The sequence below is a fragment of the Ursus maritimus genome, unplaced genomic scaffold (assembly GCF_017311325.1).
Source record: "Ursus maritimus isolate PB19 unplaced genomic scaffold, ASM1731132v1 scaffold_20, whole genome shotgun sequence".
Classification (NCBI taxonomy): Eukaryota; Metazoa; Chordata; class Mammalia; order Carnivora; family Ursidae; genus Ursus; species Ursus maritimus.
Genome location: NW_024424453.1, coordinates 13,636,955 through 13,661,429, shown reverse-complemented (window position 1 = coordinate 13,661,429; position 24,475 = coordinate 13,636,955). Strand labels below are relative to the sequence as shown.

At 43.3% G+C, this 24,475-nt stretch overlaps 1 protein-coding gene across 1 annotated transcript in view; it reads right to left on the bottom strand.

The window, feature by feature from the left end:
* Window positions 1-24,013, bottom strand: part of CLRN1 (clarin 1) — a 33,552-nt gene extending 9,539 nt beyond the window's left edge. Inside the window, exons 1-2 of the mRNA XM_008707135.2 lie at window positions 23,761-24,013; window positions 3,122-3,301 (exon numbers count right to left, since the gene is read on the bottom strand). Coding sequence (XP_008705357.1) covers window positions 3,122-3,301; window positions 23,761-24,013 — 433 coding nt within the window. The remainder of the gene's footprint in view (window positions 1-3,121; window positions 3,302-23,760) is intronic.
* Between the last annotated feature and the right edge of the window lie 462 nt (window positions 24,014-24,475).

Here is a 24,475-nt window from a genome sequence, read left to right as displayed (position 1 = left end):
TTACAACTTCAGATAAACATTTCCAAAACGCCAGGGGTTTCCAGTTACTGTATGTAGATTGAAGCAGAAGGTAGTCTGTGATTCAAGAGTGATCTGTTTACCCCAAAGGTCACCAACCATCAGTCCATTGGACCCTTAAACATGTTTTTTCTCATGCACAGTTTTTAAAAAGTTATTGAAATTTTTCGTATTTAACAAATAAGGATTTGGGGCTTAAAGAAGTAGATAAGGTGCAAATACTAGGCCTTTTTCTTCTGTAGGACAGATCTGGAGCTGGCTTCTTCTTTTCCTACTCCCCTTCCCTTCCTTCTCTCATCCACAAACCTTTATTGAGGACCTGCTTTTGCAGCAAGTTCAAAGATAAATAAGATATAATGTAAGCCCAGGGTCTGTGTGTCCCCGCATATATTTCTGCGCTCAGGTTTTCTTTGCATTAGACTTGGCCGAGGGCCGAGATAAGATCTGGGACTTGGATTAAATTCTGCATTCTCTGAGTCATCTTGCTTTTCAAATACTGTTAGTTCGGTCATCCGTTAGAACTGTCAAATAATTTGTCTTCCAAATGGGCTGCTCTTCTGAATTTCATTCAGAAGCTGGAGTGCGAGATGGTTGTGCCAGTTAATAAGTGGTTGTAGCTCGGCTTCGAACCAGTGCTTTTTTTGCTCTGCTTTGTGATGCTGGGTCAAGACTCCCCCGACTCTCTCTCGACTGGACTCATTGTCTGCCTCCTCAGCTGCTTCCCATTCTGCTCTGTCAGTACTCAGCGCTGGGGAGGGGGCACTTCCCAAGCCCTCTCTACCCCCCCCCCCCCCCCCCCGCCACCGCTGGTGTCACACGACACTGTCATCTCCTCAAAGGTCTGACACCCAGCGCCCCGGCCTCTCTCAAGCACCTAGGTTCTGGTAACTCCAAATTCTTCCCTCGGTTCTTTCAGCCCTGGGAATGGCAGATGCTTTCTGAGATTACCATCTCCGAGTCACCTTGGGGTCTCCATTTCCTGTCACCAGTCCTCTAACACCTGTTCCATCAGTTCCTGACAGCCCTGGTCCTCAAACCTGAGCTTGCATCAGAATCACCTGAAAGGCTTGTTGAACACATTGCTGCCCACCCCCCGTCCCACCCCAGTTTCTGAAGCAGTAGCAGGTTTGGGGCGGGGCCGGAGAATTTGCTTTTCTATCAAGTTCCCAGGTGCGGCAAATGCTGCTGGTCTGGGAACCCCACATTAAGAACCACTTTAGAACATTGTGTTCTCTTGGTCAAAATAGTGTGTATTCTGTTTTCTGGTTGGCCTCTGATTGATTTGATGGCCTTCACTAACATAGCACACCGCCCAGGTCTACCAGTTTGGTTTGGTATATTGGGGGAGAGGGGAGCTAATGCCAACATCCGCTTCTCACCTGGACCTGCCCATGACATTGAATCACTGTCTCAGTCTGTCTGCACCTTGTACCTGTGCTTTTGCTCCTCTGCCCTTATCTCGAAGCCCTCAGCCTTCCTTTACAGGTTTCATCCCGCCCCTCTCTGGCTTCTGTCCTGCCACCTCTGTGGGCCTGCTCTGCTAATCCCATCCCACTGGAATTCTGATTTCTCTAAACTGTACTAAGTGCCCAGGCGCACATCTCCTTCCGGGTTTGCTTTCTCAAGTCCGCAAACATGTGTCGAGTTGTTTACTGCGTGCAGAGCCTCATGCTGAATGCTCTTGCTGGAGATACACAGATGAGAAAGACTTAGACTCTGCCCTCCTAGGGTCTCCGTTTCCGCCCGATTGAACACTGTTATCTGCTGGTGAGAGACATGGGGGAAATAGTAGCAGAACCCCCACTGGAGAGAGAACTGCTTTGGGGAAGCAAATTATTTGATCAGCAAGAAGCGGATGAGGTAAGGCTCCAAGATGCGCGCTCAGTTCTGAGTGGGTAAAGAGTGTACCGCCCTGCGAGTGAGGGAGCCCGTTGACCCAAGGCTCTGTTTTCTAGAGAGGGGGCTCTGCAAGCTTGTGGCTGGCCTCGATTGTGCTAGGGGAAGGGAGCAGTGGCCAGAGAGAGAAGGGCCTGGGGCCCAGGGGCAGCCAAAGGGTAACGTCAGAGGAGAAGGAAACGGACTCATCGAGATTTTCAATCTACTGTTTGTTGGTGTGAGTTGTGACCTCTCTTGTCTTCCCCGTGGAATCCTTAAGAGAACTGCAGGTGCTTCCTGGGAATCTGACAGAGTACTAAGTCCTTTTGCAAGTCTGAAGTGGGGTGAAATCAGAGACCTCTGATAGAAGAAGGGCTACATGCAAGTTACGCGTACAGTTTTGATTTTCTCATGTTTCTCTTCTCCTGGTAAATGTATCCTAAGCGCCTTGCGGCACTATCTGGAGTTTCTATGCTCTTCCATCAGCCTTAGTTATTGAGTAGGACGTGTTTATTGATGGACTGATTTCTGAGTTTAGAGTTTATTCTTTCCCAGACACACCTATCATTACGCTACACAAAGTACCTATAAGCCTGAATATGACAACTTATGTGGGCAGAACACTGGTGTTTTACTTTTTTGGGATGATTTTTATTTATTTTCCTGATCGTGAATAAATACATGCACATTACTGAACATTTGGAAATACTAAAAAGTATAAGAAAAAGTAAAAATCACCCATAATTTCACTGCTCAGAGGTAACTACTATGAACAGAACAGATGAGCTCTCTCTCTCTCTCTCTGTGTATCTATAGGGAAGCTAGAAAGAATACATGTACAATATAAATATATATGCTGTCTATATATACTCCAATTCGGTTCATAAAATCTTATTATTATAAATCTTATATTTATAAAATGTTACACAGTTTTATTCACTTAATTTTTTGATCCAAGCATACATCCTTTTGATTACATCTTCAAAGATATAATTTAATGCCAGCGTTTATCCATATAGACCATCACAATGTAGATCCCAAATTCCCTCTTGTTGGATAATTACGTTTTTCCCCACTTTGGCAATCATACCTAACGCTACGATGGACATCCATGTCTATGAACTGTCACTTACATTCAGGTAGACCTGTCTTTTGACACCTCGGGAGGCACGTTTGTCTTTGTGTCAGATAGAAGTGCTTCGAAGTAGAAGTAGAATTTTGTACTCACCTGAAATGAAGCTCGAAAGATACAACCCCAGTGGACCATGCAGGGTTTCAAAGGGCTTGCCGAAAGCGTTGTACGTGAAGAGGGCTGTTCCCAGCATGGTTAGAATGACCAGGACTGTGCAGAAGAGGATGACGTTGATGTGGATACTCGCGGGGATCACTTGGAGCAAATCTGGGAAAACTAAAGAGGACACCAAGATTAGAAGACGTTGTGTTAGTGGTAGTCGGTGAATGTAATTTCAAAAATTAAATCCTTCTTTGTAACTTCAAAAATCACTAAAATCCTTCAGATGAATACATTCTCACTTACTAATTTACGGGGGATTTAGAGGAAGGTTTAAACACAGGATTATTTTATAGAACTCACCAGTAAAGACCAACAAAGAAGGGATTTGAGGGAATCGTTTCTGCCCTTGGTCATATGTAATCACTTAAATAAACAAGTGCTGGTGTTATAACCAAACCCTGTGCATGTTGATGACCAAACTTCTAATGACATTTCTCAGTAGTCTTTTTTTTAAAAAAAATCTGTCTTGAAAGGACATTTTCAGTTTGAGGATATTTGGAGGAGTCCAAACATCAGGAAGTATTTCTGTTTCCTTTGCTCCAAAAAAGAAAAAAAATGGTTTCTAGTCCACACCAAGATTAAAAAATGGGGTATTTTCAGTCAACTTCAATATTTTGATGTCGCACAAGCTGTGGGAAAAAATTTCTGGTGATACAAGAAATATTTTCCATTTAGAAAACATGCCAAATCTATTTCTAGATTTTGTGTTCAGGGCAAGTTTTTCTTGTTTGCAGAGGAAATGAAATACTTTATAAATGTAGGGTCTCTCATATCTGGTGAGGCATCAGTATGCTTAACATCAGCAAACCTGGCAAGACCAATCTGGGGAAGTTCAGTCCATTTCGTTTCCCAAACATTTATCAAATGTTTCTTAACTTATTTACTGAGCACCTGGTATGTGCCAGGCATTGTTCTAGGTGCTGGAAATAGAGCCATAAAACAAGATAGATAAGGTCCCTGTTGTTTCGTGGAGATTATAACCTAATGGGAATAAACAGACAACCAATAAATTTCATAGCTAATCCCCAAAGATGGCCACCACCAATTCCTTCCCTCCTATTACACACATGGCACTTCTCTTTTAGAGGAATTTATTTCTCAATCCCCTTGAACCTGGGCTGGTTTGTGGCTGCTTTGGCCACCCGAATACGGCAGCAGAACTAGAGCGTGCCAATCCTAGGCTAGCCCCTAAGAAGATCAGCCGTTCCTACGACTTTTCTCTGGGAGGCTTGAGCTGCCATTCAGGAAGTCCAAGTTACTCTGCTGGAAAGAAAGGCCACCCAGAGGAGTACCAGGCATGGGAGGGAAGAGTATTGGGGTCCAGCCCAGAAAAGCCTCTGGGTGACTCCAACCCCAGCTGCTGCTTAACTGCAACCCAATCAGGACCTAGGCAGTTGAACTAATAAATTTTTGTTGTAAGTCCCCAAGGTTTGGGGGGCGACTATGCAATGGTAACAGTAAGACACTTTGACAGAGCACTGCTACTATGGAGAAACGAAACAGGGTAATGGAATTTTGAGTGAGTGAGTGGATGTGGGTGGTGAGCAGAGTTACACCTGAGCCGGTACCTGAATGCCGGGAAGGAGGTGGCTGTATAAATATCTGGGGAAGAGCAGTCCCAGGGAAAGGAACACAGCTGGGGCAGCAGCGAGCTGAGCCGGTGAGCCTGGTGAGTGAGAGGAGGTGGAAGTGGGATCCTGAGGCTGGGATCAGACTGTTGCACCCGCTGGGTCCTGGTCAACTGACCACAGTAAGGAGTTGGCTTTTATCTCTAAATTCACTGGGAAGCCACTGGGGAGTTTTAAGTAAGAGAGGGACATCATCTCCTTCATGTTGTGAAAAATCAGTCTGGCTGCTGATTAGCGTGAATAAGGGGGTGAGGGTAAGGAGGAGGGCAGGCGTGGAAGCAGGGAGCCCCAGAGGCAGGGAGTATTCACAGTGGCAAGAGACGGGGGCCTGACCTAAGGTGCAGCAGTAGAGATGGTGGGCGGTTATCAGGTTTGGAATCGATCTTGGAGATAGAAGATAGGACTTGTTGAAAGAAAGGAATCAAGGATAAGCAACCGAATAAATGGTAATGCTATTAACTGACATAGACAAGTAGAAGGTGTGGGTCTGGGGACCCCACTCCGTGGGGAGTGGGAAGTGAGGCAGGAGTTCTGTTTTAGATATTGGAAGTTTGAGTTATGTCTAAGATATGCAAGTAGAGGTGCCAAATAGGATTTATGTGTCTGGAGGTCCAGGGAGAAGGTGGAGGTATTTAGAGGTATTTAGGGACAAGGGTGAGGCAAGCAAGATACCTAAGGCATACAATTTAAAGGGACAATCACTCTCCAGGGTCAACCCCCTCTTGCACGTGCTCAAGAGTGAATGTCTCCTTAAATTTTATGACCTAAGGGCCTCCATGACCTCATCTTGGTATGTAAAGCCTGAGGAATGGCTATCACCTGTGGAGAAACTGTAGCTAGAGGAGAGAAGGAGCCTGTGGCTCCCCCACGTTGACTTGCACAGGAGAGAAGAGAAACCAGCCAAGGAGCCTACGAAAGAGAGCTTGTGAGTTAGGAACAAATCCATGGATGGGATAGCAAAGAAGCCAAGGGAAGAAAATGTTCCGAACAATGATGTGAATCTATAAGACCAGGTATGAAATGATCATTAAAATATGTTAGGTTAAAAAAAAAAAAAACAACCGAAACCCAAACAAATAGAAATGTGCATTTGGGGAAAAACCAAAGGGGAATGTATATAATAACAAATATTTAAGTACTTACCTGATTTCATTCTCTCAACAACCCACCTACTACAGGAAAAACTAGGGCTCAGGGGTGAGGTAACATCCCAAGATTTGTACTTAGTAAGTGGTGAAGATCTGAACTCCTGTCCTTACTCTTAACCACCATGCTACAGTAGCCTCAGAAATGGGCATACTCATCCATACAGACACCATTTCTAGAAGCCTACACACAAGACTTGTAACAGTGCTTCTGGAGAAGGAGACTGAGGGATATTTCATTATGTATCTTTTGGAATTTTTTTTTTCTTTACCACCTTGGAAGTATTCTCTCTTCAATGAATACATAAATACCTTAAAAACAATAATAATAAATGGATAAATGAAGACCGAAAACTCCTGTGACTTCTAGATTAAAGGAGGCTTCAGGAGACTTATTACTAGATGCAACGTATGGATACTGTTTGTGATTTGAACAAATGCTTTATAAAAGTCGTTTCTGAGATAACCAGAGAAAATTGAACATGGACTGGGTATTAGATGATATTACATAACTGTTACTGGTTTAGTTCGTTATGTGAATGGTATTGTGGTTGTAATCTTATTTCTTTTTTGCGGATGTACTTTTAAAAGTCCTTCTCAATTAGAAATGATGTGGATGGGTAGATTGGTAGATAACATAAGGAAATTCCCCAGCTGCTTGGAGGAAAGGCAGAGTGGCAATATGGATGTTCGAGTTTGTGGGTGCTAAGCCTCTGCCCCCCCTGTGTTCTGGGGGCACAAAGTGAAGCAGGTAGTCTTATTCCTCCATGCCCTGCCCTCCTGAGTTTCCAACTGCTGAGACCATACCATCGATCCCACCTGCTATTCTTCGCTCCATCAGCTGTTGATTTGTTTGGTTTTTTTTTTAAAGATTTATTTATTTAGTTGACAGAAAGAGACAGCCAGCAAGAGAGGGAACACAAGCAAGGGGAGAGGGAGAGGAAGAAGCAGGCTCACCGGCTCACTTTATTTGCTTTCTATATATCTTTTTTGGTGAAGTGTATTGATATCTTTTGTGCATTTTTTATTGGATTGTTTCTTATTATTGAGTTCTGAGAATTCTTTATGCATGCTGGATATGAGCCCTTTATCAGATAAGTAATTCACAAATATTTTCTCCAAGTATGTGGCTTGTCCATTTTCTTATCAGTGCCTTTTGAAAAGCAGTTCCTCTTTTTATGAATTCTAGTTTATCAATTATTTTTCTTTTATGGATCGTATTATGGATGTCAAATCTAAGAAGTCTCTGCCTCATGCAAGGTCACAGATATTTTTGCCTATGTTTTTCTTCTAGACATTTTTTAGTTTTAGGTTCACATTTAAGTCCATGATCCACTTTGGGTTATTTTTTGTATATGGCCAAGGCTAATTTTTTGTTTTGCTTGTGGATATCCAATTGCTTTGGTGTTTAAAAAACTGAACATAGACTTGACATATGACCCAGCAACTCCATTTCTAGATATTTATCTAAGAGAATTAAAAACATATGTCCACAAAAATCTGTATGCAAATGTTTGCAGTGGCTTTATTCGTATTTGCCAAAAATTGGAGACATCTTGAATATCCATCAGCTGGTGAATGGATAAACAAGCTTTGGTCTGTCCATAAGATAACATACTTCTCAGTAATAAAAAGGAACAGACCACTGGTACATACCATAACATGGATGGATCTGAAATGCATTATGCTAACAGAAATGAACTACGCCCAAAAGGTTGCATGTTGTAGGATTCCATACATATGGCATTCTGGAAAGGACAAAATAATAAGGACAGAAAAGAGATCAGTTTTTGCCCAAGGTTGGCAGTGAGGAAGGAGATTGACCACAAAAGGGGCATAGGGGAAATTTCGAGGGTGATGGAAGTGTTCTATATCTTGATTGTGGTGGTATTTACATGCCTTTATGTATTAGTCAAAATTTATAGAGCTGTACACCTAAAAAGGGTGAATTTTACGTGTGAATTATACCTCAGTAAACCTGACTAAAACCAAAAGAGTGGGAGGATAAGGTCTGGACTGAGGAGGCTCTTCCAGACGTGAGCAAGAGCTTCAGCCAAGGTGACCATTCGGCATGGAGGAGGACGAGCTCAGTAAGAGAGGGGAAACGGAGCACAGGGTCAAGAGCCAAGCACCAGGCTGTAGTCTACTGTGTGACCTGGAGCAGGTCCAAGGGTCCCTGTTTCTGTAAAATGAAGGTGTTCCTTGGGGCAGCCTCGGAAGGCACCAGGCTTTTGAAATCAGAGGAAATTCAGACTTCAGCTCCTTTTTTAAGTTGGTGAACTCCCTGAACCTTGATTTCCTTGCCTGAAAAGGAAATTCTGCCTTTCTCTCAAATGTGTGAGGACTCTGTGACCTCAGCGTATGGACTACTTAGCACAGGGTAGGTGCTCAGTAGAAGTCTAGGGGGTGCCCCTTCCACGGCCAGCTCCACCACGTTCATGGCTGTCCCTTCTCGCCTCCTCAGAGACACTGCTGAGGAGTTCTCTCTCTGCCATGTCCATTTCCCTCTCTTCGGCTCAGTCCCATCAGCACACAAGTAACATGCTGTCATTTTCTCATCTTAAAAAAAAAAAAATATATATATATATATGTATACGTATATATCGGGGAGCTGGGGTGGCTCAGTCAGTTAAGTATCCGACTGTTGGTTTCGGCTCAGGTCATGATCTCAGGGTGTGAGATCAAGCCCTCCATCCAGCTCCCCGCTCAGCACAGAGTCTGCTTGTCCCTCTCCCTCTGCTCCCCCCCCCCAAACATTAAATAAATAAATAAAATCTTAAAAAAAAAAATCTCCCTTAAGGCCTCCAGCTATTACTCCTTTTATCTGTTTCCCTTAGAGCAAACCCCTACGGGGAGCTGGCTGTATTCCCAGCGTCTCCTCCCTCTCTCCACTTTCTCTCTTGAACACGCTTGCACCGATAACTACATTTCCCAAGGCACCAAAGAGCTTCAAGCTGCCAAACCCAACAGTCAATCTTTGTCCCCATCTTACCTGGTCTACATTTGCTACAATGACTCACTGCCTCCTCCTGGAAATGCTTCCCTCAGCTCCCCGACATGGCACTCTCCGGGTTCCGCTACCTCACTGGCTGCTATCTCCATCTGCTTTGTTGGTTCACCTCCTCTCTGGAGTTCTCTGTTCTTGTACCTCTTCTCTTCTCCCTCTTCACTCGCTTCCTTGGTGCTCTAGCCAGTAGCACGGCTTTTTACTAGAAACACTTACAAAGCAATATCTCCAGCCTGGATTTCCCCTTGAATCGCACACTTGTAAGTCCTCAACTTCCTACTGAACATCTTGACCGGGATATTAAATAGGCATCTCGTTGTGTCCCAAACCGCCCCCATAGTCTTCCCTTCCTCACATTTGCTTCCTTCAGCCTTCTTTGCCTCAGTTGCTCACAGCTCCATTCTTCCTTGGCATCATCCTTGATTCTTAGTCTTATATTTCATGTTACTCCATCAGGAAAACCTGTTGGCACTACCTTCAGAATCTGACCACTTCTCTCTGTCTCCACTGCTCTATCCCAGTCTAAGCCACCACCATCTCTCACTCGGATGATAGCAAGGGTTTCCACCCTTCCTTCTTACAATCTACTTTCAGCCCAGCAGCCAGAGGGATCTTTAATAAATGAACTGGTTTATGTCAATCCCCTGCTTAAACTCTTCCAGTGGCTTCTATGCTCACTCAGCTTATAAACCAACTCATTGCAATGGACCTACATGGTTGGACTCCTTGCCAGTCCTCTGATTTCATCTGCTACCCATTTCCTTGAGCAATGTGCTCTAGCCATTGGCCTCCTTATTGTAGTTCAATCATGCCTGGAGCATTTCTACCTCAGGGCCTTTGCACATACTGTTCCCTCCCCTGGATATTCCCCTGATATCCTCACAGGTTGCTCCCTCACCTCCATGGCTTGACTTAAATACCACTTTGTCGGGGGCGGGGGGGGGGGCTTCTTTAACCACCTTATTTAAAGTTGTCACCCCCTACACAGTCACCTCCCCTTCCGACTCTCCAACCCCTTTCCTTGCTTTTACTTTTCTCCTTAGCAATTATTGCAACCTGACCAAGTCTGTATTTTTACTTGTTTCTCTCATGACTCGTTTGTTGGTCAGTTTTATTCACTGCTATATTACTAGCACCTAAGAATGCCTGGCACAGTGTAGATCAGTATTTCTCAACTTTTTTTTTTCATTATTGTTCCTCACCCCCAGGAGTCTTTTCAGACCTTTCTCCTAATCCCCCTTTCCCAATGAAATTTTAATACTATATTTATATTGTGTATTGATTTCTGTATTGTATTTATATCTGTGCTTTAGACAGATACACACTTCTTAAAGAATAAGGGGGTTCTTTCTCCCCCAAGAACCAATCCTCCCCTCTTAGGGGGATTATGGCAGCCATTGAGAATGCATGATGTAGCTGTGGGACACATAAATGTTGGATGGATACATTTTGCTTGGAGTAGGATGTGGGGATGGAGTCTGATGTGGTCAGCAGGTCTAGGCTCTCTTGGTAGAAGTTAGTGGTTTTTACTAGGGGAAGTAGTGCCACAAAGGCAAAAAGGGAAGAAAGAGGAGTGGACAGTCTACTTGGTGACCCCAGGACCAGAGGAGAAGAAGAGAGGGTGCTAGCATCTTTAAGTGTGATGGGAACTTTGGGTTAAGAATCTGAATTCCATAGAATCGAGCAGTCCCTGTTGACCTTGACGTAAGCTGCTGATGGTAGTAGAAACTGGATTGAGAGGGGGTTTTTGGAGAGAATCTGGGGCAATGGAAATAAAATAGTCACCAGAGGGATAATAGGAACCTTTTTTTTTTTTTTTAAAGAAACTGAAAGACCTGGTTGGTAACCAGAATAGGATTTCAAATCTCTTTATTAAAAGAAAAATTTTAATCCAACATATTTGGGGGATTGTCAACCTGTTACATGGAAACTGATGGCTGTTTAATAATAGGGTTTAAAGTTTGGGATTTGTAAAAGAATTCATCTCAACCCTGAACATGACAAAGCTTATTTTTGTTAGCAGGGCAGGAGGATTAGGAGAAGATGGACTTGTTCCTCACTGTATTTCTGTTCAAATGTCCAACTGTTCATAAAGGAATTCTTAAAAATAAATGAACAACGTTATAACAATGAAATGGAAATTAAGATAAAAATTTCACCCACAATCCTACCAATATAAAAAGCAAGATTTTCCTTTATTTCTTTCAAATCTTTGCCATCTTAATATTTATTTTCTATATTATAATAATGCAGCTTTGACATTATATTTTGTACTTCTCATTTAGAATATAAACATTTTCCATGTCCTACATGTTGCCTTCATAACTCATGTAGATAACAGTATGGATTTTTTATCAAACTGATGCACGGCTGTCTGTCCGGTTATCTTCCACTGTTTCAGTATTCTGGCTAATGCTGTAATGGACATCTTCAAGCACATTCCTTCTTTCTTATTATGGGGGTGGATGATGAGCAGGACTAACTTCTCTGGATGCATGTCCAGGAAAGGAGTTACTTAGATCAGTGTGCTTTCTGAAAGAGCGCTGTACATGTATTGATACAATGTAACCTAAAGAAGGCGAGTTGTATTTTGTAACATACATATTAAACTATTGGTTCAAAGCTCAATTTCTCTTCCCTGCAGTCTGCAAGCAGAGATTTCTGACAAGATATCTAATCAGAAACAGAAAACTAGAAGAAACTAGTCATTGAGGTCACTCTCCTAATAGAATAGAAGGCACCTGTCACAGGAGGTGGGGGGGGGGCAGGAAATTCACATTGCATAACTAGCCCAGTGTACAGAGAAAGCCCGTCATACCCTCATTACTAAAGTTTGCTATTACAAAACCGAGCTGAGTAAGACATGAGCAAATGGCTTGGAGTGAGAATGAAGTCCCAGGGAGCTCTCCATAGGAAATTTACCCTGTCTCAATCATTTGGTGGGGGGTTCTATTCTTTGGGGCTGTGTCCCTTGCCTCTGTGCCCCCATTCCAACTTGGGCGTCTGATCTGTGGTCTACTGCAACCCCCAGCCATTCTGCAAAGTCTTCTCCAGTCTTTCCCTCTTCTGCCCCTTATCAGATACTCTCGTCCTCCCCCATTCTTAAGCACCTATCACACCCCTGCCTGCATTTCCCTCAATTTGTGTGCCTGGTTTACAGAAAGCCTGAAAACACCCAGTGAATGGAACTCTTCGATTTCAAAGAGCGAACAGAGGCCATCAAGGGAATTCCCTCACCTTGCACTTCCCGTTGCCATGCTTGCTTTGGTTTGTGTCCAACCTTCCCTCTATTCTTAGTGAAATTTTTTCCTTCCTGTCCATGGTCTGGCCTTCTTCCCTGTGCTGTCAGACTCATCCTTTTCTACCTCACAGGGTCCCTTCTCAATCCATTACCTCCCTCTTTGGTCTGTCTTCAGCATTTTCCTCCCTACTGCTTTATCCCCTCAGTATAGAATCACACTCCAGACCCTCCCATTGTGAACGCACACGCGGATGCACACGGATGCACAAGCGCACCCACACCCACACACAGGCATGCACGCATATATGCCTGGCCATGGGGCTCCTCTAGGGGCCTGCCATAGCCTTGTTCTGAGTCCTGGCCTTCCAGTCCCTCCTCTGCTCCTACAAGGACCTCTCTTCCCCAGCACTCTATCAGGACTGCTTTAGAAAAGGTCCCCTGTGACCTCGTGGTGTTAAAATTCAAGGGACTATTTTCACTTTCTCTTATTTGACACCTCTGTGGTGTTTGGGACTGCTGACCATTACTTCCTTTTGAAAGTTTCTCCTCCCTTGGTTTCCTCTCTGCTGGTTGCCCTGCAGCTCACTGACCCTCCCTGCTCAGCCTGCTTTGCTGGTCCCTCCTCCTCAACACATAAGTATTGGTGTTTTCTAGAACCCACTCTGGTTCACCTTCTCATCTGATCGCCCTTCCTGGGAAACCTCTCCTTCCATTGTAGCTCCCACTACCACCTCTAATGTGCTGACTCCCTCTTCTCTACCTCTACTCCAAGCCGCTCCCATGACCTCCAAATCCGCATGACTGATAGACATCACTTGTTGCTGGCCTATAAGTAGACCTCACTAAACATGACCAAAAAGAATTTTATCTTCCCTCTAAACTTTCTCCTTCTGTATTTATCCCAGTGAATTGCTGCAGCTCTCTGTCCTGGAGAAACCTGGGGTTCACCTCACGTCACTAAGTTCTGTTGATTTTTTTGCACCTGATTATTTTAGAAATATTTCCCCTCCTTTGCAGCCCTCTGGCAATGCTCTGGTTTGGGCCACCAAACACTGGATGGAGGCGCCTCTTGACTGGCCTCTTCACCTCTCTTTTGGTCTTCTTCCAGTCCATCTTCTGCCTTGTCACATACCCGCTTACCACTCTCAGGTGGCTCCCCATGGCCTACAAGATCAAGTTCATTGTCTCAGGACAGCAAAGTCTCTCCTGTTCTGGTCCCTGTCTTCTTCCCTAGCCTCACCGTTCTGCTCCCTCCTCTGACATCCTCTGTACTCTGGCCACAATCGGCTCTTCATAACTTTGCTCATGCTGTTCCTTTGCTCAGAATGGCTTCTTCAATGTCATCCAGTGAAATCGAACTCTGATTCTTAAGAACTTTCTTCCGATTCCCCTGTACCTTGCCCTGAGAAAGAACAATTCTCCTTGTTGGAGCTTTCTGGATAAAATAATAATTGTGATAGTGATTCGTGTTCTTCAACCATCTACAATTCTGGTTCTTCCCCCTTCTGGGCTCGTGATAAGATTGCACGTCCTGGCCCCTTTGAAGTTAGATGCGGCCGCGCAGCTGCCTTTCCCAGTGACGAATAAGTGAAAGTGGCACGTGTCCGCTCCGGGTCAGAGGATTTAGCTGCCAAAGTGAGAGCCTCCACAATTCTTGCCCTCTGTTCTAACAACTGGCGACCTTCCAGATGGTGGCTGCATCCTGGAATGAACCTCCAGCTGATCTGACCTACTGTGAGCAAGAGATCCGTCTTCGCTGATTGACCTGTGAGGTTTGAATTTACTTTCATTACCACGTAACACAGTCTGTCTTGACTGATGTGCCTGTGTGGCTTTTACAAGTTGTCAATTAGTTAAAAACACTTTTGCCAGATGCCTCATTGTTTGTGAATAAGCACTCTCTCTCATTCCTTTCGTATCTACATATCTGCAGAGTCTAGAATGCTTAGGCACATAATAGGCCCCAGCGATTCTCCCCCCTGGGGGTGTGAGGGCACATACACTCTAACTTACAAAGAATTTGTGTCTTACATGTAAAGTCATGCTGTTTTCAATAGATCATTGGAGAGTAATAAGAATAAGATAAAAAACCATTTGTTTTTACAAACTGCTAAGTATATTCCTTTATTACTTGCCATTAATCCATGTTTTATTTGATATCTCTAAATGTATGACTTTCATTTCAGTTGCCTTTCAATTTATTTCTATCTGCTGGGTTCCTCTGTTATATTTTATCCTGAAACTTTGTTCTCCTTTTTAGCCATTACTGATTCCAGTCTAACAGTCCTATCTTTTATCCTACAGTTCTTAAGCAGGAATTTAGTAAATCCAACCTAAACCTGTATTGAGGCATCGGCCAAGAGTATTAGGTCGTGAGAATATCATGCAACACCAAAACAAGAAGGACGGAGGAGCTGGTGGGAAGAGAGACTAATAGCCAGGCCTTAACTGAAAGGCAGCATGGCAGGTTGAAAAAAGCATAGCTTTTGCAATTAGGGAAGTTTGGGATTAATCTGGTTTTGCCATTTACTGCTCATGTGGGCCTCTGTATACCTCAACTCTCTTATGTGTAAATGTGAGAATGTGAGTAGTGACAGAAATAAGTCGCTGAACTTTCAAGAGACACAAGCGAAATCATTTCTGTGGATGCTATGTAAATTGTAAGTAATTGCTTAAATATTATTTTAACATGATGAGAATGGCAGGGGAGTTGTATTTCCACCAAGAGGAGTGGGAGATAGAAGAACCCAGTGCATAAGAGTGTCTGCATTTTCAAATCTCATGATCAGTCATTGAGGGTGGGAGGGAGCTGTTTGGCTCACAGGAGGTCAGATCACTGATCTGTACATTGAGACCAAAGATCCCCCATAGGAGTCCCTAGATACATGGAATTCAGGCAAACTGTCTCTCTTGTAGCTCAAGTTTTTGCTTTATTCCCACCCTGACCAGGTGGGTGACCATTCCTGTAAATAATCTAGGAACTTTAGATTTATAGCTAATTACTTATTTGGTACCTGTCACACACTTTCCTCAGCATCTGATATATTGTTCTCATTCTCATTTCTATTTCCCTTGTGCGATTTCTTGGACATTCTCTATATAATGCTTATCTGAAATGATTTTTAGGCTGATGGCACACTGCTAAAGAGGACCCCTGATAGTCTCTTTGGAAGGAGCAGAACCCTTCCACAGGAGACAGGCAGGTGAAGGTCAAAATGTTTTATTTCTGATAAAATGCTAGAGTACGTGGCTTAGATCTTCCACCAAGTTCTGTTGGATTAGGCAGCCTCACCCAGCTGGTCACAGGTGGGGCTGGACAGCTGACAGTCTCCCAGTCCGGGGCAGAGCTGGCTCCCTTATCCTGACCAGGTAGAGAGCAGGCTCTTATACCCGGTGGGCAGACTTGGAAAGAGGGGAAGTCTCTAGGGCTGACAGCCAAGTATGCTGTTTCTTACTCAAATTCCTCGATCCGGTCTCTCATTCCTTCTGAGGCCAGGAGGGTGTAGGGAAAGTGTGAGACCCTTCATGGAAAGATGCAGATAAAGGAGTAAAAGCTAAAGATCCCCAAACCTCCCACCGCTGCTCCTCCCTGCCCTCCTTCTGGTTGTCTGCCCTTCCCTAACGTGGGGGCCTCCGGACTCCTCACCTGCTCCCACCTGTCTTGGCCACCATCCACCTCAGTAGTTCTCGGCCTTGGACACACCTTAGAATCTTCCAGGGAGCTTGTACACCATTCCAGTCCTCAGGCCCCACCTCCAGAGATCCTGGTTCGACTGGCCTGGGATGGAGGCTTGGCATCCGTAGTTTTAAAGACTCTCCAGGTGATTGATTCTAAAGTGCAGCCAGGGTGACGGACCACTGCCCTAATGGTGTAGGTTTCATGAGCCCTTTCCGCCTTCATCTGGCCAGATGTAAGATGCAGGTAACAGCATCTGCGAAGCTCTCCGAATGAAGGCGGCCTCTCATACTGATGTCAGCCCTGGTGCAGCAACTTCTTCCTAGATTAAAGCCATTGGGTAGCTTCCGAGGTCCTGTTTTCCTTCTCAACTTGTCCTTGTCCACATAAAAGGTGTGTAAAAAGAGAAGTTGTGTTTGGCCCCTTGGTGCTCAGCTATTCATTTTTCTTGAAAGGGAAAAAGAGGGAAGATTTCTTTTTTCTTACAGAAACGCTCTTGATCTGACTTTGCCCTCAGCCCGTCCGCAGCCAGTCATTATGAAAATCCAGTGACAGCCATTCCCTCACATAAGCTCAGTGCATTCGCCTCCCTTACTAGTCCCCATCCTCCCCCACCCAGGTTTTGAGCCAGGCTTCCTTCTGACGGCTGCATGGTCGGGGAGAGTGAAACCCATGACCCCAGCAGTTCAGAGGAGGAGACCTGACGGTAAGATGGAACCGTTTAAAATGCCATTTTCCAATACCTTGCCTGAATTTCTCTCAGCTGAAGTGTATCTACCTGACTCAACCCAATTCAGAGGCAGCCCCACCAGTGAGTCTTAATCACCCATGGTGGCTGAGGGACGACAGCTGCTTTGGCGCATATGTGTCTCTGATAACAGAACACATTTAACTGCTCCAAATCCACAGGGTATGATTATGTTGGGGTAATAACTCCCGAGAATGGCTTTGCTACAGTTATAACATGCTGAGAGGGAGCGAAATACGAATCCTGCATAAATTACTCTGCCAGGTACAGTTTGCTATTAGTCAGCTCTATCATACCTGTAATAAAAGGGGATCTTCTCCCAACCAGTCTGGGTGTTTAGGTGCATGACTGGATTGAAAGGCTAATTTGTCATTGTTTAATTATAGACGTTTTGTTTTGTTTTGTTTTAAAAGTCTTGATGAAACCTCTGATCTAGATCAGAGATAAAAATGAGCTTTATCTTTCATTTTTTTAAATGAGATTTTAATTTACGCTCTAATTCTAACCCATTGGCTCCTCATAAAACACCAGACTTTGACGTGAAGCAAATGCTGTGTACTTGCTTTTCTTTTTGTCCTTGCCTGTTTTGAAACCGTTCATGACACCACAGGAAAGAGGCTGCCATTTTTTGGTCATTGGTGCGGCGGAATAATGGTTGCAGTGCAAGTCGCTAACTTTGAAGATCGTACCATGGAGATTTTCATTGGCAGTGAGCTCCCATCAGCTAGCCACATGTGCAAGCAGGTATCTCCTCTTTCAACATAAATTATCAACATCAAGGTTATATGATGACATAACCCAAAGGTTAGCCCTAAGCATGTGACCTGCTCAACCTAGATTTTTTTTTTCAGCCTAGATTATTAAACAGCCTTGACTTGACAATTTTACCTCCCAAAGGTCAAAGATTAGGGCTTAGACATGAGGGCCACCAAAATATGAGATAAAGAGGCAGTGAATGAATGTAAGTCGTAAGGCCAAGTGCCTATCACATGGATAGACGAGACCCAGCTGTTGTGAAGCACTGACATCGTTTAACTGGCTGGTGAAACTGAAGTGTACTCTTATATTTTCTTCATTTCTTTGTGTCCTTGTTGCATATGGTGAGGAGACAGAGGTGGCAAATATCCTACGCTTCTGAATTTCAGTCTCCGGTCGGCTGCTTACTCGATCTGTGACTTTGGGAAATTTGTGACCTCTCTGAGTTTATGGTTTCCATTTTGGTTCAAGAGGAATGGCAGCACAACACCTCCCGTGTAAGGGCTGGAGATGATCTCTGCACCATGCCTGGCACCTCTGAGGCACCCAGGAAATGGGCAGCTGAAGTATATTTTCTTTGGAGGTGTCTGAACATCCTTGGGGAAGATAAGTTACCCTCAGAGATTAGAAGAGAAAGCACAGCAGTGAATTGTGAGAATGATTTGGAGTCCTCCTCCAACAGCTGAAGTTCACATACACCAGGGTTAAGTTCCAGAAGCCTCAAGCTTCATGCCTTAGGTGAGACCAGGTCAGTGACTTTACTGGCTGCTAGGGTGGAGAGTGATTTCAAAGCAAGGAAGGTGTGCGTGTGCACGTGCATGTGTGTGTGAGCACACACATGTGCAAAGCTATAATCGTCGAGAGAGGCTGCTTCTCTGAGGGATTCTTCCTGGTAAGGGTACTGGAAGTAGTTGTTAGGGAGGAAGGAGAAATGTCTTTTCCTGGTTGAGGCAAGGAGAACCAGAAGTTCCTTTCCTCAATGGCTTTTTCCCAATATTTCTCAAGAATTTGAGGACGATGTCTGCTCAGTTCCTCCTTTGGGTAAAGAAAACTCTGAGGGTGTTAAACATACTGCTGAGTCCTAATTTCTTGCCATTACCAGTTTGTGAAATCAAATGCAGGAAACAGGCGTCTTTCCAGTGAGGATGGAAGAGAAGTTTCCAGGAAAAATTGGAGGAAGTAGGAGGTCAGCCTCTCACTGTATTTTGACCTTCCTTTTGGCTCTCTCGGTAATGCCGTTAGACCATGTGGGTGTTTCCGGCTGCTCCTGCTCTCTGCAACCTGCTCACCCACCTCCCCAGAATCCTAAAACATTCCATTCTTCATTGTCTCCTCCTTTAACCTGTGGTTTCCCACACAAACAGTAAAAGGTTTTGACAGGAAGGAAGAGAAGCATTCACTTTGATAACAAAATTCATTTGGGTCCTAATAAACCGTAGATATTTCAGAATACTTTAAAAATCATGAGCTTTGAGGACCAAAGAGTAAAGGCGCACGAAACTCACTTCTGACGATAGTGGCTGGAAACTGTCAGTGGAGGCTTCAAGCGGCAGAGTAGAAGGGTCAAGCAATTTTAAAGCTGGAAGGACCTTGTCTAGGACAGCCAGCCCCTCATTATTTAGATCAAAAAGCGTCTGAACTAGAAAAGATGTTAGAAATCACCCAGTTTCATCTCCCATTTTACAGATGCAAGAACTGAAAACCAATGAAATGTGATTTGCTCCAAATCTAATCCCCAGTGACACAGACCTGCCTCAAACCCAGGTGACTTAATCTCAAGCATGTCTGGTTACCAAACATTTAGCAAGCCCCTCTTTGTGACCTGTACCACTCTAGGTCCTGCCTGAGGGAGTTCGGGGATGGAGAATACCCAGCCCCTACCCTCCGAGGGCTCAGGATCTCAAATACTTATAATCCAAGATGATTTGAAATGATAGAGTGAACATCAAGGTTTGGGAAGGACAAAGCAGGAAACAATTATTTAGTCAAGAGAAGCTGAAGATTTTCCCTTCACACTGGTGCTTCTCAACCATTACTATCTTCTATCCCACGCTTTTTTTTCCCCCAATGGGTGGAAAACAAAAATCTCTATTTACTGGACTGTTCGAATAGGTGAGTGAGACCAGACAAGAGGGTCCTGAGCTAAAAGGCAGGAGGGCCCACACAAGCAGGGTGAAATGGCACGACTGTCTTCCCCCTTTCCTCCCTCCAGGGAGTGTTCCCTGGTGAACTCCTTAGGTTTCCCTCCCACAGTCCATTAAGGAAGGGAGGAGGGACAGGCAGTGTTCCCGAAGGCTACGTAATCACCTTTGCAGCTCTGCCACGGGCCGGCGGGGTGATAGGAGAGAAGCAGGGTGTGCAGGGTGGTGAATAGTAGAGCACCTGGGGCAGGTGGGGGAGTCCTGCTTGCAGGAGACCGTGGAGGGACTGTGCCCACTCTCAGTAATGGCGGCTGAGACCAAGTCCCAACTGCTGTACTCCAAAATACGTTTGAGAAGCCACCTGCTTGCTGACACAAGTAGTCTCAGCATCGCCTCTGTAATCTGGGTCATGTACCTCATCTGGTAGAGAAAGTCTGCTTTTTAAAAATATGAAGTAGGCTAAATCTCTGTTAAGCTTTTTAACAAATTTTCAATCATAAGGTCTCAATTAAAATGCTTTAAAAATATGACTGAAGTTGCAAGCTGTGATACATGATTGGTTAGATATTATTTTTCACATTTCAAAAAAAACCCCTCCATATGTTTTTACCAGCTCATTGAACTATCTTGGCAATAAATAGATCAGCATATCTAGGAATGATTGATACCATATGATTCTTGGGTATCATATTTGATGATGTTCTGCAGTGTTTCAAACCACCAACACGGAAACCCACCCACACATACTAAGCTCAAAACTGGCAGTTTTTCTCTTGATGGCTACAGTTAGAGTTTAAACAGCATCATTAAAATTTTACAGGTGACATATCAGGAAAAATTAAGCCCACCAGTTGTTTTTCCTTGAAAGGAAAACAGTCCTTCATTATAATGAATGAAATTGTGCGCTAGGTATGAATGCTAGTGACCTCTCGAAAATTAAGCACTGACCCATAAATGGATGAGAATCAGCCAGAGTAAACGAGGCAGAAGTTTTCCCAGCATAACCATGCATGCTGGCAGGCAAGATTCTTGTTATAATTAAAAGAGATAGAGTGGTCAACAGGGAACATTTAATAGGAACAAACATGACAATGCTGCTTAATATTTTTCTGGTCCATTCTTTATCCTCATGTTATACTATGTGTCTGGGTTTTAAAAACGACACATGTATTGCCCATAAAAATAACACATGAACTTGTACAGCAGAACCAAGCAAAAAATCATTTAGAATATGGATAGGGACACTGTCAATGCCCAATTTACTCAGAGTAAATCTCTAGCTAAATCGGCACTGTCCCATTGTGATAGCTGTTAGCCACACTGAAATGGCGAGTGAGCGTTTGAAACGTGGCTAGTTTGGGTTGAGACGGGCTGTAAGTGTGAAATACACACTGGATTTCAAAGATTAAGCACTGGGAGGGAAAAAGTAAAATATCTCCTATCTTATATAGACTACATGTTAAAATGACAGTATTCAGGATATCTTGGGTTAAAGAAAAGTCTCCTTAAAGTTCACTTCACTTGGTTCCTTTACCCTTTTTTTCTAATATGGCTCCTAGAACATTTAAAGTTTCATATGTGGCTTGCATTTATGGCCCACATTGTGTTTCTGTTGACCAACACTGATCTAAATGAAAAGTCTGGCAAGCAAAGAAGCATTTAGCAATCCCATAGAACTGAAATGTAAACTCATATTAACTGATGGTAACACGACAACGTGAAGAAAACTGGTCAAGAACTGACAGATACTGTGATAAGTTGCCATTTCCATTCCTCCTACGGTGGAAAGTTTCTTAAAATCCAAATGTTTGCTTAATAACTTTCTAAAGGGAAATGAGAAAGGAAGTTCTGGGAAAGGAGTTGTACCCTAAACATAAGTTGGGCTCTGGAAGAAACGGAAAATCATCTACCTTGAGCTCTTTGGGGGCTCTGGATTTTGCTCAAAGTTTGCCATTATTGAGAAGACAGGATTAATTAAGCCTCTCATTCTCTTACATTAATGGGGCTATACTCTTCTCTTAGGAAGAATATCAGAGGGCTCTCTTCCTTCAAGAATATGCTGTCAGAACATCACTGGCAGGGTGATGGCATTTCAAATGGGAAGATATGGACCATGAAGCTGTCTTGCAACAGGAATGTAAACTTAGAGGGTACGGTGTGTTCTAAAGGCACGTTGGTTAGGAAGCTTTTATCACCAAAAGAACTGTTTATTTAAACAGCACTATGCTTTTTAGGGAATTCACTGGATGAATTCAGTTTCCCCAACTTTCTCTCATGTTCCATTGAAAGAGATACTTACATGCTTAGGCAGAAAAAGCGATACCGTAAGTCTACTTTGCTGGGTCTCATGGAAATTAATGAGGTTTTAACAGCTCTAGCATCTAGAGAGGTTCAATAGAGAGGTCACCCCAGAACAAACAAACATCAGATTTTCTTCACAAGGCTGGGGGAAACGTTCAGAATATCATGGGGACAAATGCAGTTCTGTGACAGGTGAAAGTATGGTTTAAACCCCACGGACTCTGAGTCCTCACAAAAGCAAAGGGTGGGGCAGATGATTAGAACAACCACAGAAGGGGCCAGCAGAGAACTTAACCATAAAAAAAACTATGCATTGAACCACCGAGGAATGTAGCTGTGTGAGGATTCAATAAGACAAAATATGCTTAGCGTCTAGTAAGTGTTCAGAGAACATATTGTTTTGAAACCTGTCCTGTGGTATGAGTAAAGTTTATCTCTATTTCACTTTACAAAATGCAAAGGCTCCAGAAAGTTCACTGTATGTTCCCGGCTTTTGTCTAAATTCGTTTGTGGGAAGCTTTACTCACGCTTTAGCTGCCACTGACTCATGGTTAAATCATTTCACTCATCTTTTTTCCTTTTTTATTTTTTAATACAGTTGCAAATCATGTGATATGCTGCTTTGTTCTCTCTCCCCCCTGAGGAAAGCTAAGCGACTCTAACAGCCCCATTACCTTAATGAACTAAAGCCATTCAGTGAAAAGAGTTGGTATTCACTTCATCAAATCTAGTGATGATAATTTTTTGAAAAGCTAAAGACTAATTCTTGGGGATTTTTTGGAGCCCTGTGACAATTCATATCACCTAATAACCTATGTGAGTGAAGGTTGGTGTCCAATGACTGCTAAGAAGATATAAGGAATGTTGCAGAAACATAAATAGGCCAGCACTGAAATTTAATTAGACACTGCATAGGTTAATAATAAATTCAATTAATTTAACTTTCCACCTATGCTAGAGAAAAAAAAATACCCAGGCAAAATAATAATTCATTTTAAATGCCTCAATTGGTAACCTCCTTTCCTGAAGAGTGATTTATGCAGTAATTTACTGGCTGTTTCTTCATAAGATTGTTCCAAACCAGCCCTTTTGAAATAATAATAATTTCTGAATGTGTGTTGTGAGAGATATAACAAATGACTTCTTATTAATTTTCATTTAATGAGTTGCCTATTCACATGGTAATTTTTTAAAAATTCTCTTCTTAAGATAAACAGGTTATAAATACTGTGGGTAACACTTCCATTTCACAAAAACTGAACAGGAAAATCTGTCTCATATTCTCTACATGATTTGAAGGTCAATCAGTTGCAAATTTTCTATACTAAATAGGCATCTATTTCTCGCCCAGTTAGCATCGCAGATCATTTAAAATTTCTATAGTCAAGTGATTCAAATTGGTTAAAAAAGAAAAAAAAAAGAATATTAGCAGCAGGAAAGGTCCTAGAGGGATAATACGGGGGTAGACAGGGTACAGGTCATGAGCAAGGTGGAAAAGCAGCTAGAGTTGGTTAAGGAGCCCATGACACTGATCCTTTTTTTTTTTTTTTTTTTTTAAAGAACAAAATGAAGATCCTCTCTTACAGCTTTCTATTTCTCCAGGTCGCCCCTCCCCTTTTAAAAAGATACCAAAATTTCTAGCATAAATATTAGTATTTAAGAATTTAATTGCTTATCCGTTCAAAGCTTAATTCCATAGTAGCTCATTAACTATATGTTGTCATAATAAAAGCAGAATGAAATAATTAATAAAAACAAAATAATAAAAACTAGGAAGAGGAAATTGCTCGGAAGAGACCGACGTATTTCAAAAGGTTCACATTTGTTTTAAAAGTCCCGTAATAGTTCAAGGCTCTTAAAAATAATCCCTTCCAACAGTTGCAAGTGTATGCATAAAGTATTAAATAATTCAAATGCAATTGTTACTTACGTGAGAACCGAAAGGGCCTCGCTCCCAGCCCGCACTGCCTCACGCCCTCTCCATGGAAAAGCCCGTACTGCATTTCGCCCATGAACTTGTCCAGCTCCTGCCCAGAGGCATTGACGAGCAAAGCTCCCGTTTTGCAGAGGAAGGTGGCTTTGATCCACAATGGTGTCCCCAGGGCTGTTACAACTCCAAGGGCGCACACGAAGCTTAACACCCCAGCCATGCAAAAAATGACTTTCTTTTGTTGGTTTGGCATGATGAGGAATGGCTTTGTGAGGGGGAGGTTCAAAAACGAGACCTTTGCGACTGACGAGAAGTGACTGCCCCTTTGGCTGCATTTATTATAGTGGCTGAACGGACAGTTCCCAGCCAGATAGGCACCTTCACCCTTGACGGTGGTTCCTGTCAGTAGAATGCCAGGATGGAACCTTCTTCATCACACCTACCTGACTTTTCTCCCTTTCTGCTGCTGTTCCTCTCAAATTTGAAATCTTTGGACTAAGAATCTGTAAAATGAAACTCTTTCATACTGCCTTCGAGTATCTCCTCTTGTGTCCCTTGGTAACAAAGGTCTAAGATAACAGATGGAGTCCTCTGTGTAACTTGATAAATGCCTCCCCTTTCCCCCAGCCTTTTGTCTGATTGGGTGAGTTGAAACTTTCAGAAACAGGCTTGGCTCCTATGGTAAATATTCAGCAACTTGAGAAGCTCATTGATT